Source organism: Schistocerca serialis, chromosome 1 (genome assembly GCF_023864345.2).
Source record: "Schistocerca serialis cubense isolate TAMUIC-IGC-003099 chromosome 1, iqSchSeri2.2, whole genome shotgun sequence".
Classification (NCBI taxonomy): Eukaryota; Metazoa; Arthropoda; class Insecta; order Orthoptera; family Acrididae; genus Schistocerca; species Schistocerca serialis.
The window spans coordinates 526,483,510-526,498,772 of NC_064638.1; the positions used below are offsets into that span (position 1 = coordinate 526,483,510).

Here is a 15,263-nt window from a genome sequence, read left to right on the forward strand (position 1 = left end):
ATCCAGAAATAAATTTAATAATTAGTGTTAAATTGTGCAATTAATTATATGAATTTTAAGTATGCCAGAAATTTTGTAATTTCAAATATTTTTGAAAGAAGAGTGCACGTACAGTGTACTAACAAATTGATTTCTTTTTATACATTTTAACCTGAAATTTAATACATCATATACAAAATCATATGAAGTTCATTCAGTTAAGCAGTTGAGAATGTTCACCTATACAAGAATCGAGAGCATACATACTATTGGTTATTTCTACAGAAAAAATGGGGATGTTAGAGGAGAGTGATCCATTATGATGTCCCTGCACACTCTCACAGTCATCACACCACCTTCTGCCACTCCTACCTGCTATCTCTTCTTTTCTCCAACCCGTGATTCCTCCTTACCCCCACCACCCGTCGCAGACTGCTGTTCACATCAGACTCGGTCGCAGTCGACAGCTGGGCCACAGTGGCCTGAGACAGTGGGCATGAGTGTGTGCATTGTGCTTGTCTGTGTATATGTTATATTTCTGAAGAAGGCCTTTTTGGCATAAAGCTTAAATGTTAACAGCCTTTTCATTGTGCCTATCTGTGAATCAACACATACTCTGTATGGCAATTAGCAATCTATCCTTTTCATGATATTGTGTGTGTGGAGGGGGGTTAAAGTGGGAATTATTGGCATAATTAGTGACAGTTATTGTCACTGCAAAGGACATGAGCTAGACTATCTTGGCTACTAGCTATTTTTTTGATTTGTCATAGCTATTACTGTGCTGTTGAATAGCTGTGGATGTCAGTAAATTACATATTTTCTTACTTCTTACTAGGAAACAAAAACAACCAACTCAGATTTTGTGTTCCAGAACAACAAATACAACAAACGCTTTACCATCCTAAAAACCAGTAAAGCAAACTGAGGTGAACCTTAAAATCAGGTTAGCATATTTAAAGCAGTCAGTAATGTAAACAAGTATCAGGAACATGTAAATGAAGTTCATCCAGCATTATAACACATTATTTAATTAGCAATTTGTGCCTTTTTTCCGATATGAAGTTAAAATATATAATAGCCATCTACAGCTTGCCAATAAGAAAATAGTTTTAATAATATGTTAAAAAACAATTGGTCAGTAGTATAAACTAGCTCAGAATCAAAGTAGCATAGAAACAGTAGTTCTCACATTGATACACATGAAAAAATCTTTGTTGGAATATTTAGTCTAAAAGATATTCTAGATGACATGCTGCATTCACTGTTTACTTGCAGTCAAAATCAGCCAACAGTGACAGTAAATACAAAATGTAATGTAAAGTAACATTCAATTCATAGATTTATGATGTAACAACAGAGATAAATATTGTGTCAACAGATTCCAAACTTGCACATTTTCCAGGTCTGTATTTTGAGAAAGAATAGCAGTAAACACACTGGCTGTGATGAAGTATGTTTTGGTAAACATAAGGAATTGTTTTCTTGTGAGATGGTGTCTTCTGTTAATCATTACTCATAGACATATTTCAAATCCTGAGTACTAATCCGTTTTTGTATCTTTAAACTGTGGAGAACTACGTTTCTGTTGAGTTAGGGGAAAAAGAAGAAGAAGAAGAATCATGTTACACTCCTGGAAATGGAAAAAAGAACACATTGACACCGGTGTGTCAGACCCACCATACTTGCTCCGGACACTGCGAGAGGGCTGTACAAGCAATGATCACATGCATGGCACAGCGGACACACCAGGAACCGCGGTGTTGGCCGTCGAATGGCGCTAGCTGCGCAGCATTTGTGCACCGCCGCCATCAGTGTCAGCCAGTTTGCCATGGCATACGGAGCTCCATCACAGTCTTTAACACTGGTAGCGTGCCGCGACAGCGTGGACGTGAACCGTATGTGCAGTTGACGGACTTTGAGCGAGGGCGTATAGTGGGCATGCGGGAGGCCGGGTGGACGTACCGCCGAATTGCTCAACACGTGGGGCGTGAGGTCTCCACCGTACATCGATGTTGTCGCCAGTGGTCGGCGGAAGGTGCACGTGCCCGTCGACCTGGGACCGGACCGCAGCGACGCACGGATGCACGCCAAGACCGTAGGATCCTACGCAGTGCCGTAGGGGACCGCACCGCCACTTCCCAGCAAATTAGGGACACTGTTGCTCCTGGGGTATCGGCGAGGACCATTCGCAACCATTTCCATGAAGCTGGGCTACGGTCCCACACACCGTTAGGCCGTCTTCCGCTCACGCCCCAACATCGTGCAGCCCGCCTCCAGTGGTGTCGCGACAGGCGTGAATGGAGGGACGAATGGAGACGTGTCGTCTTCAGCGATGAGAGTCGCTTCTGCCTTGGTGCCAATGATGGTCGTATGCGTGTTTGGCGCCGTGCAGGTGAGCGCCACAATCAGGACTGCATACGACCGAGGCACACTGGGCCAACACCCGGCATCATGGTGTGGGGAGCGATCTCCTACACTGGCCGTACACCACTGTTGATCGTCGAGGGGACACTGAATAGTGCACGGTACATCCAAACCGTCATCGAACCCATCGTTCTACCATTCCTACACCGCCAAGGGAACTTGCTGTTCCAACAGGACAATGCACGTCCGCATGTATCCCGTGCCACCCAACGTGCTCTAGAAGGTGTAAGTCAACTACCCTGGCCAGCAAGATCTCCGGATCTGTCCCCCATTGAGCATGTTTGGGACTGGATGAAGCGTCGTCTCACGCGGTCTGCACGTCCAGCACGAATGCTGGTCCAACTGAGGCGCCAGGTGGAAATGGCATGGCAAGCCGTTCCACAGGACTACATCCAGCATCTCTACGATCGTCTCCATGGGAGAATAGCAGCATGCATTGCTGCGAAAGGTGGATGTACACTGTACTAGTGCCGACATTGTGCATGCTCTGTTGCCTGTGTCTATGTGCCTGTGGTTCTGTCAGTGTGATCATGTGATGTATCTGACCCCAGGAATGTGTCAATAAAGTTTCCCCTTCCTGGGACAATGAATTCACGGTGTTCTTATTTCAATTTCCAGGAGTGTATTTTTGTATTCTAACTCATTCTTTCGTTATAGCTACAGTTTTGCTTGAAAGAGTGCATACAGTCATTTGGCACGCTGTAATACCTGAAGGTGCACTTACAGTTTCCAAAATGATATTGTGAAATAACTTAAAATAAGGCAGTTTTATGACATTAAGTGTCGGTTGTGTGTGCAATCTCTGGTGTCTTAACTTTTGGAAAGTAAGTTCCTAAATTTTTTTTATGTACATTATTTCTGTTTTATTCATATGAAAAATTTTATTATGTACCTGCTATACATTGGTAGAACCTGATCCATGAACCAGCATTTTTCTGATATACTTCATTATGAAAAAAAAGGTAATGTTTTCTTGTTACAGCAAATTTTCATTTTGCTCTTGTGGGGCATCTCCTTAAGGGGTTCAGACATCCAACTCCAACGACAGTATCTCGAACAGCACGTGTTCTTACTAGTTTGCTTGGGATAGTGGCAAAGCCTCATAAAAGAGACAAATTTGAAGTAATGCCAGAGAGTGTTGCATATTTGGCAGGTAAATTTCTTCATTTATCTTAACTTGGTTGTTATATCGCATTTTTGATAATTGTTTGCATGACAATTTGTTTTTACTTTCAATAATTACAAAAAATTGAAGTTCCCTGAACGCTTCGCTTTGTATATTCAGACTAATCTCAGGAACTACTGTAGATATTTTTATATGGTTTGTATTAACAGGTAGACTTTTTTTATGAGGAAGGTTTGTGTGTGTAATTTATGAATATATTGTGGCAAACAGGCAGGACTATGAAGAAATAGTCAACCACCATGTGAAAATGATGCTATTGCCATTTAGTGGTGAACGGCAGAACTACTTGGCTGACAGCAGTGTGTGACAAGACTCTTCCTTTTGTGTCCTGACAATAGGCGGTACGTGTTCCACACAGTGCACTCAGTGTGCATGTCCCTTAAAGTATTCAGATATTATTTGTTTGTACACTTTCAAATTATGCAGAAGACTGGTAAACGAGTCTCCTGGCAAGAAAAACATTTAGTCCTTTTAAATGTCATACAAACATAGGCATGATCTTTTTGAATGGAGTTCAGAAATTTCCTGCACATGAATACAGAAGAATTGGAAATAGTTCTACAGATGGTTGAGGGACACATTCCAAAATATGATAACAATTTCAGACTGCTAATATCTGTTTCCCTCAAAGCAAAAATCACATTTTGTTCTGTCAATTTACTGTGAAATCTTCAGACTTTGAAATATCGTAATAAATATTTAAAGGAATCAAATGTTTTTAACAAGTAGTTTTCCTGCAATCACTTGAGAACAAGTGCACAGCAAAAGCAACATGCAAATCCAAAACGTGTGCTGTTTTTATTTGTGATACAGAAAAAGGTTTTTCTGAAAAATTACTTCAACAACTTAAATAAGTTTGCTTTGTTTAGATACAGTACATCCTTTCAGCATTGCAGCAGATTACTGAGTTTTCAGCTTGAATCAAACATGGATGTGGACGCGAATCTTTATGAGGCATGGCGAAAGAGTCTACAACAAGAATTGTGCCAAGTTCCAACAGTGCATCACAGTGTGTACTAACCTACACAATAGGAGTGCTGTAGCATGAGCTAAACATGTAGATTGTGCATGATTTTTCTTATTTTTTCCTCTTCTTTGTGCAACCTCAGCCAGCCACCGATACATACTGAATCACTCACACCCACATATACCCATGATTCACATACAGTATTCACATTGATTGTAAATGTATTCCTTGCATCATGAAGATGAGGCCGGGTCACTAGTAATTTTTATAAAAAATGCTAGATGATATTGTGAATTGCATCTTAAAAGTAACCATTATTTTCAGTACTTATTCTGTTGAATAATAGTTTTAAATGGTATTTTCATAGAATGATTCAACATTTTTGATGCATGAGTCTTAACCTTATATTATTGTTCACACTGTTTCTTTTTTTGCTCACTCTGTAAACACTACTTAAATGTTATTACAGTTTTACTGGTATTACAGGATATGTTTTGTTGGAAGAAGACAGGTCTCAACTAATGTTTTGTAGTGCATCAGTCTTAGTGTAATTCGAAAGAAGGAAAAGAGTGTGTGGGGTTACTTTGGAACAGAAAAGAAACTATTGTATAATCCCCTTCTCCCTGCCAGTTAATCATGTGATGTTCCCTGTTCCCATGTTTCAAAAGAAGTACGTATTATTTATTCATATTACAGTATCTGTAGCTCTCGACTCACTAGCTCCGATCAGCAAAAACTAAGTCTTCAGGCAAATATTACATGTAATTCAGATTTTGCCAACATTGCAAATAACCAATGCAGTCACACAGTAGCAGCCTTAGTTCCATTATCCTTTAAGGTAACTATGTTGTGTGGTTTCGAGCAATCTGAGGTTTCAGTTGACAAAATATACAGGGTGCATAACAAAAATTGACATGGGTGGAAGTATACAATTACAGCAGTTAAAACATTCCAGTAAAAACTCCCATAAACAACTGACTTATGAGACAATTGTCAATGTGCGGTTATGATCCACCACTAACTTCAATGTGGAACATTAGCCTAATTAGTAGAAATATATGGGAAATGTAAACTTTTCAGTTAAGTTCCCATCTGCTTGAGCTCAAATTTCAAGCATGGCTCATGTTTGGAGAATTGAGTATGTGCATGATGGGGCAGCAACACATTTTGCTGCTGATACAAGACAACAGGTATCATGCCAGTAAGGTCTAAGATAGACAGAGCGAGCAAGCCTTGTACTTTACCTGACCTCAATCCTCTGGATTTTTCTATCTGGGGTGTTCTTAAAAAGGCAAAGAACTGGAGCAGCAGGGGAGGGGGAGTTTGAATGAAATTGTCACTCACTGCAGAGGCAAATAGAGATGAGAAAAACTGTTCTTTTCAGAGATCAGATCAGAACTGGTCACTCACTGAAGTGAATTAGCTCTGTTTCATGACAGCATTCACCATTCACTCGCAAAAAAAGTAAAATGAAGGTACATTGCCTTTTTGCTTCAGACGCTAAACTGTACTTTTATCTGATTTGGTCCTATTTTGAAAACACATGTAAAGAGGAGTAATACTTTTGTGTTACATCCCTAGTAATTTTCAGATACAGAAGTTTTAAATTTTGTCTTCTATGAAAATTGTATATATTACGCTAAAATCCTAAATATTTTTTATCAAGTAGAAAAATTTTGTAAATGAAGACTGATTCTTGTCATATTTTAATACTTTTATTGGAAAAAATTATAACAACTGTAATTGAAGTGTGTCTGCAGTCATCATTTACAGCCAGTATTACCATATATGTTCCTATTAGAGAAAAATTAATTAGTATTGTCATTTATAAACAAAATATGCCCCATTTTAGTCAATGTGAGTCTTTTAATCTTCTCAGCACACATTTGTCCTGCTCTTGAAAAAATATATTTCACGGGTCACTGATGCTGTTGTGATACATAATACTTTTACAACCAGCTGATACAGCACAGGCCACAGCAATTTTCTTGTTTCCCGCCAGTTTAAGGGATTGCTATTTCTAGGCAAATATCCCTCAACTAAATATTTGTCCAGTTCAACAATTTCTGCCCTTTATGGGTCCTGATTTACTTGAAGCTGACTAATGGTTTCATTGAACTCCTCCCAGATTGATGAAGTTTCGTATATCACATTGGTAACTGGTTGAGAAATGAGCTCTGTTTTTTCTTGTTGAAAAACGAGCACTTTCATTTCTCCAATACCCTTCAGTAGAAGTCCTGAAATGTTTGTCGTCTGAAAATCCTTGCCTTTGAATTGTGGATGCAGTAACGTTGCCTGATTGATCAGTTCGTTGCTGGAGATAACCCCAAACCACTTTGATAATCCTTTAAGCAAATTATCAACCAATGACTATTTCTTGAGGATATTCTGTTCTTTGTCTTTAAAAGATTTTAGTTGCTGTTCCATTAATCTTAGCAAGATTTTCATTTTTAAAAGTGAGACTGTTTTCTCTAGGAACACTTCTTTGGCCACCTCATCGAAAACTTTCAATAACCTTAATTTCTGTTGCATTGTCTCCCAGTCTGTACCGTTTAAGTTTAAGGTGATCGATTTTCCACCTAAAATGGAGGCAAAAAATTATGGGATCTTTATTTAAAGTAAATCTGTGCAGCATTTCATAATTAGAGGTCCCTCTGGCTGGAACGTCTTGTTTCTGTTTCAGTTGGTCTTTTTTAAATTTCTTGCTTTTCAGCTAGTTTGCTTAAAGCAGAGGGTCTCTCCGTAAGAAACATAACAACTTATTTGACCTTGTCAGCAGTTTTCTGTATGGACTTCTGAATTGTGTGTTGCCCAGTGAGGTTTAAAGAATGTGCAAAGCATGAGATATGTGAAGGTTTCAGAAGCATGGCAGTTAATTTCATAATTGATGCATTTTCTGTTTGAAGCTGATATTGTATTTGGGATAACAGACTTGACCCAATTTGAGATGTTTTCTGCAGTGTGTCTGTCTTCGAAATGTGAGCACTCTAAAAGGCATGACTTTAATTCACTCTTCTCATCCATGAAATGTGCAGTGAGTGCATACAAACTAATGTTATTTAACTTGTCCATGCATCAGATGAAAGGCAGACTGCCTTTACAGTGGTCAAATCATTTTTAATTTTATCAAATAACTCTTGATGCAAACTGGGCATTAGAGACTTTGACAATGTTTTTCCACTTGGCTAATTATAATTTGGGTAAAGCATATACATATTAAATTCTGCCTCTTCAACTACAGAGAAAGGATGGTATTCTCTGCAAATCATTTTTAAAAGCTGTACATGTAATGCCATATTTTTATTTAATGTGAGTGGCTTTATAATATTAAAAAAATTACTTATTGGTTGTTGTAAATGAAAAGCTGTTGAGGGTGAGTGCACCATGAAAGGAAATAAATCAAGACTTGATCCAGAACCTGATGACACTGATAGGCTGGATACATCTTGAGACTCAATTTGCCTTTCTGGGAGGATACCTTCACCTGAGGTAGAACGAGACATCAGAGAGGACAATTCATGAGAAATTATTTCTCGAATTTCTGCATTGATTGATAATGATCTTGATCAACTTCCTGACCAACATTGTTCCAGAGCCACTGTAGGATGATTTGCTTTTAGGTATCTCTTCAGGTTTGATGATGATTCAGAAGCTATGGCAATTATCTGCTGAAGTAGTGGCATTTTCCTTTTTCTTCAATTCTGGTAAAATGGTACCAAACATCACTTGCAATTCTTCTAGGCAAAGGCAATGTGGATGACATATTGTTGTGCAGCACTGAAAAGTACACTGGTAAAATTAAAATACTTACTTTTAACATAGCCATTTTAAATTGCAAAAGCTGAAAGTGAGAACAAATATACATGCAGCATATTCTATAATCAGAAGTTATAGAGTAGAATGTAGAACGTCGTGATCTGCAAAACCTGGTCCCACAATCATAAAGTTTGTATCATATATGAAGAAATGTCATAGTGATTAAACTCCAGAAGACAAGCCTGATAATATGCGAGGATTTCACTGCTAAAAAACAAAAATTTTGAATAATGTGATTTCCAAATTTGGACTACATAGCATAGGAACAAGAGAAGACAGGATAATGATCAGATAACGGCTGGAAAAAAGATGTGCAAATGAACTCCAAAGCCTGTGCTTTAGGTGCTATGAACGTGTCTACTTATTCAGCCACTATTTCTACCAGTGTGTCTGTGTTGTTACTGTAGAACATAGTTGGCCCTCACTTTCAACTCATTGCGACAAACTCTGCCATATATTTCAGAATATCGACATCCATGTCTCTCTTCTGACAAACATGGACACCTGGCTCAAGCTAAGCATGCTCTCCAGTTCCCTAAATATAGATTCCAATGTCCTAAGACACCACAGAAGTAAAAGATGAGCAGATGGAGTAGTGGCATACCAATGTTTTGACTTATTACTGCCCATGCTACTCACATCCATTAGTAACGAAGACAAATAAGTCAGATATATGTTCGTAAATATCAAATCCCTTAAGAAAATTTGCCTAGTGTGCATCCTCTGTAGGCCACTGAAAGTAGGCAGGTTAGCATAGTTCAAAACTGACCTTTCAAACTTCGATTCGACAAATAATGCTAGGAATACTAACATAAATATTCTGCCCCTTCACTGTGAAATTCAAGTGTGTAGTTTTTTTCTTCAAGTGAAACAGTATTTCAGCTTGCACCTACCCATAATGCAGCCTATAGTTGGGCCCCCATACATATATTTGGCACGAAATCCCCAAACAAAGAAATTCATATCTAGAATATCAGCTCACAACATCATATTCATGACTTACTCTCTAAAATATTCAAGGAATAAACTGTGCCAATATACAGAGACTTTAAGTGAATCAGTGTACCTGAACTTGCAGCGGAAGCACAAGAGATAATTTGGGAGACAACTTCCGTACCATTTGTGAACATGAAAGACCAGCTCCATGGATTTATTACCAAAATAACACTATTACACAATAAATACGCTCCCCCAAAGACTGGAAACCTTAAGGGAAACCTGCACCATGGCTAATGGAAGAGCTAAAACTTTATGAATCTCGCAGACATTGCACATCGAACTTACAAATGACTTCCTACCCTTGAAAATAAAATTAATTACAAGCAGCAAGCAAACAGTCAGTCAATCTGAGAGAAACAAAAACTAAGACATGCCAGTACTTAAATCTAAAACATAAAGACCAGATGCTCTATGGAAAAGCTTGTGTGATCTAGGGAAGAGTTGGCAAAGTAGAAGCTGCAGCTGATCACCTTGTCCCAACCAACGAACTAAACCAGTTCTTGACTGTAGCTATAACCTTCATTGAACTGTAAACAAAACATAGACTTAGTATTTCATGGAGGTAAGTGATGGCAGTCACTAAAAATTCTTTCTTAATCTGACAGTGCTGTCGAAAAATCCTTCAGCTCAGCATTTACTGTACAGGACGGCGTTACAGTCCAAATGATCAAGCTCATTGTTGACCCACTACTGCATAACAACTGCTGCTCTTGCCTGGACAACACAGCAGAAACACTCATTTCTATCAGAATACAAGCACTAGAGATCCAGTTGCTAAGAAGAGTAGTGGGGTACATTCTGTTTGACGGGAGAGTGAATATAGACATCAGAAAAGAACTTAAGAGTGAAAAACATAAACGAACAGATTAAAGAATACAGAAAGAACTGGAGAGATTATGTCATGAGAATGGAAGATGACAGATTACTAGAATTAGTGGTAAGTATTACCCAGTGAACAGAAGATACTTAGGAAGACCAAGGAGGATCAACAATTACAACCAAGAGGGTGTAACAGGCAAATGTATAATCCATGGAGAGAAAATAAGAAGAGTGATAATATTAAAAATATTGTGATTTTTTAAGTAACTGTGATTTTAATAAGTTTAATAATTACGTAGAAAACTCTAGTGTGATGTAAGAGAACTCCTGAAGGCATTAATCTGTTCAGGTTAAATGAATTAATAAAAAATTAAACACGATGTACAGGTTACCCCAGGATGAATGGTCAATATTCAGGGATATGGCAGAAGCCATCATTTGAAGCAAAAAGCTTCATGTGGACATGTACATTGTCATTGTTTACAACATTCCATGGTAGAGTAGATGAATTCGAGACAAACACTTTGATATAGGACACATGGTCTATGAAGTCAGAAACCACTGCAAACTGGCTTGCCTACACCTCAGTGAATGCATATTCTCTCGCTTTCTTCTCATAACCTGTAAGTCCTTGAGACAAAATAAACAGGACCTTTTTAAAGGAAATTTAATATAGTTTAATTTTATGCTGCGACAAATTTTTGCTAGAGGCTGGTGATTTTGTATTATTCAAGAAAAACATACAAAAGTAAATTTAAATATGTTCAATTTCAGAAACCATTTGGAATAGACCATATGCCCATATTTAGATTTTTGCTTCAAGTAATCGTTCCTGTCATATCTCTGCATATTGACCATTTCTCCTGAGATGACCTTTATTCATGGACTATCATGCATGTTAAAATAATTATGTGTTATACATACCATTGTATTTAGGATCCTATCCAGCCAAAGTAATTAAAACCTGCATAAAGACTACCAAAAACAGCAACTATAAATGCAACAGAGAGAGAAGAAGACACAATAGTACACGTAACAAGAACACTTACACGAGAAAACAGAAGAACTACAACACAAGAAGATGACAACTAAAACAAAGCAAATAAGGATACAAATAATAAAGAGGTAAACTCAGAAGGAGAGATGCTCAGTCAAGAAAGTGAGTTGCATGCTGTATGTGAAATGTGATTTATTAGTCTCATTACATACATTGTACAGATCATATGATCTGTTGTATATCAAGTTTAGCAAAAATATAATGTGTAATGATTTACAGAAATTCTTTTTACACTATTTTAAGAATAATGGCAATAAATACAACACTACAATATTAACTATAAAGAAACAGTTTACCAATTTCCTTTGTTGTACACAGACAACACTGCAGTATTAGCTATAGATTTTTATTGTTCAAGGTGTCAGACTGTCTTCCAGGAATTCTTCAATGGTGTAGTAGCATTTCGGCAAACTTAAGGTCCATTGTTAATACGTTTCTTCCTTTTAATTTGTTATATATTTTTAGCCCCATGTACAGTGGTGTCTGAGCATAAAGCTTTAAGTGATGTGAAAGAAATTTGAAGTTTTCCTTGTGACGAGTACCATAGCTATGCTTAAAACCAAACTTTTCAAGATTATGTTGATTATTATATACAAAAATCAAAATTTCAAAAATGTACAATGAAGTAATTGTTAGTATTTTTAATTTCTTGAACAATGGGTGACATGACTCATTTTTGTGGGCATCACACATGTTTCTAATGATTTTCTGTTGAAGAATTAGTAGCCTTGTACTGCGTGTAGAGTTTCCCCAGAAAATTATCCCATACCGAATAACGGATTCTAAATAACTGTGGTAGACTGTCTTTCTTGTGTCCATATGAGTGGTACCAAATAAAATAAACATTGCAAAAGGTAGGGAATTTAATTTATTTGCCAGGAAGTCTATATGTGTCTTCCAGTTTAAACTTTTATCAAGGTTTAGGCCCAAGAATTTCATATGGCTCACTTCTGTCATCATTTGATTATTATGGGCTATTTGTACAGGACAAATTGCATTATCTGAGTCTTAGTGATATTGAGCTTTAGTCCATTCCTATGGAACCAGGATTCCAGTTTCCCCAAAACATTTTCTATATTACCTGGAATCTTTTCTATCCGGACTGAGGTGTCATCTGCGAACAATACTGAATGAGCATCAATGGTAAATCATTTATATACAGCGAGAACAGCTAAGGACCCAGTATTGAAACCTGTAGAACTCCTTGGGAAATTGTTTTCCATTCAGAGTGGTAGTTAACTGAATTTGATGTTAAAATAACTCTTTGCTTCCATTCTGTCAGATAAGAGTTAAACTACTGTAATGCTGTATCTTCAATCCCATAGCTCTTCAGTTTGTGAAGTAATTATGAGTGCTTTACTGAGTCAAATGCTTTTGTTAGATCAGAGAATATTCCTGGGACTTTTGTACCCTGGTCTAGTGATGTGCATATTTTTTCTGTAAATTTTCTGATGGAATTTATGGTGGTTTTTCCTCTTTGAAAACCAAACTGATTTTTACAGGTAATGTCATTTACGGTAAGGAAATTTTCTAGTTGTTTTGCCAAAAGTTTTCAAATATTTCAGAAAAAACAGGAAGGAGAGAGATACGCCAGTAGTTTCCCATATCATCTGGTGATCCTTTTTTAAATAATGGATTAATTTCTGCATATTTTAGAACATCTAGGAAAGACCCATGTTCGAAGGACTGGTTTACTATAATAGTCAGTGGGTATGAAATAATATGGCGTACTGCCTTGATTATCATGGAAGGTATTCCATCACATCCAGCTGAATTTTTGTTTTTTAATGAGAATATTGTGTATTCCACATCTCTTTGAGTGATTTTTCTGAATTTTTTAAAAGAAATGTTTTGTATGTCATGTTTTGCTATATTGACAAAGAAATCATTGCAGCAGTTTGACATTTGAACATGATTTACAATAATATCACCCTGAAACCTAATTTGAGAAATTTGTTGACTTTTAACATTGACTTCCAACTCTGATTTCATAACAGATCAGACTGCTTTTGTTTTCTTTCTTTCTTTGTTTATGAATATACTATTTGCCAGTTTTCTTGCTGCCAATATCACTTTTTCGAATACAGTCGTATGGCACTTAACGTAAGTTACAAAATTTGGGTTTCTATTTACTTTGAGCTCATTGTGCAACTGTCTTTTTCTGGCAGTTGAAATTTTTAAGCCTGATTTAAACCAAGAATTTGGGGGAAATGTTTAATTGAATACACCCAAAAAACAATTTAGAAATTTATGAAAGTATGTTTTGCTTGAATTACAATGGTCTAAAGGCCAGCTTACAACACTTAACTTATCACAAAACAACTTTTTTTTGCACTAAAATTCCTTCTTATAAAAGATTCAGATTTTAGTTTCTCTGTTTTGGGGAGCTCTGTAAACAAAGCTGAGTGATTAGATAGCCCTAGATCTAGGCAAGACTTCCTTGCATCATCAAACCGATAACTTGTAATAATATTATCTATTCAGGTTGCTGAGTGGAAGTTTTCTCTAGTGCACATTGTAAAGTTTAACTTGAAACCACATTTTTGGATTAAATGGCAAAATTTTTCAATGTCACTGTTTTCAGTTAATGTATTTAAGTTGAAGTCTCCTGCAATCACAATCTTTTTCTTGCTTTTTTTAAGTTTATCTAAGAGATATTGAAATTTTTCTAACAACAATTTAGTGGCAGAACTCCCAGGAATTCTGTAAATTGACATTATCACAGTATTTAAATCACAAAACTCTACACAGCAGCTTTCAAAAATACATTCTTCATTCAGATTACTAAAATCTTCTTTCACTTTAAAGTTCAAACAGGCATGCAGTAAGATAAAGGAGCCCCCACGAGATTTGTTTTTCTACAAAATTTGCTGGCACGTTACAAATTACTAATTTTATTTAGAATGTCTACGCATTCTTTTGCCAGCCATTGCTCGTTTAAGCAGACTACCTTTATGTTTGCCAGTTCAGAAAGTATAACTTGCAGCTCATCAGTTTAAGAGTAACCTAGATTTGGACGTTTTTTGCTAAACTGTTTATATTTAGATGCAGCAAGATAGAATTTTTGAGTTTGTTTATACTTTGAAGAGCCTCACTTGTTCCATTATATTTACAGTTTCCATTTTGGATCACCACTTTTGTTTTCTCACCCCTTTCAGAAGTTTTCAGTTTCCCTTGCTTTTAATGATTCTGGGGATGTCTACAATCATTTTGCTGAAAGTCATTAAATCTAATCTATTCAAGTGTAGCCCATCCTTTCCCACACACTAACTTCTTACAAATTTATTTGAGTCTACAAAAATTGCACCCAGCTTGTCTCACTGTTCCCTGATTCCACTGTTTATCTTATTTATGTATGTGTCACTTACTGTCCTGTGTAGAATTGCACTAATGACAATTTTTGAATTTGCGACCACACTTTTTGCTGAACAGATCAAGTTCCGTGTTTCAGTAATCATTTCTTCCTCACTGCTATTCTGGATGGAATTTGTTCTGACATGTATGAAAACGCCTTTGTATCTGTCCTTTTTTCATTTCCATTTTCACTTTCACTTCATTGCAAATTTAGAATATTTTGAAAGTGTCTGCTGATTGATATGGTCGGGTTCTGGGACGAACATCGATGGAGCACGGTGCCAAGAGCACCATGCTCCGTGAGTGCAGTGAGATAGTTTGCAATCTGATCCAGTGGGGAGTAGTGAGCTAGAGATCTACCTTGCCATCTGATTCCTGAGAGTGGTGGGGAGCAATGAGCTAGTGAGATGGCCTAGAGTCCGATTGGTGGAAGTGATGGGCAGCCTGAGCTGTTGGGAGGGGAGTGATGCATGGATCGCTTTGTGATATGCTCCAACTGCATGGTGGCTGAAGAGCGCAGCTTTTATGATCACTGGCAACACATTACGAGTGTGATCCTAAGTCAACAACTCACTCAAAAGTTTGTAAAGTTTATTGACTTCTGAAATTATAGATATTCTTTTAAAATCAAGAGTGGAAACATGATGCTAGAAGTGTTT

At 37.2% G+C, this 15,263-nt stretch overlaps 1 protein-coding gene across 1 annotated transcript in view; it reads left to right on the top strand.

Annotated features, from left to right (window-relative positions):
• LOC126474727 (neurofibromin) overlaps positions 1–15,263 on the top strand; it is a 457,914-nt gene that overhangs the window by 330,767 nt on the left and 111,884 nt on the right. Inside the window, exon 45 of the mRNA XM_050102210.1 lies at positions 3,389–3,559. Within this exon, the coding sequence (XP_049958167.1) occupies positions 3,389–3,559 (171 nt within the window). The remainder of the gene's footprint in view (positions 1–3,388; positions 3,560–15,263) is intronic.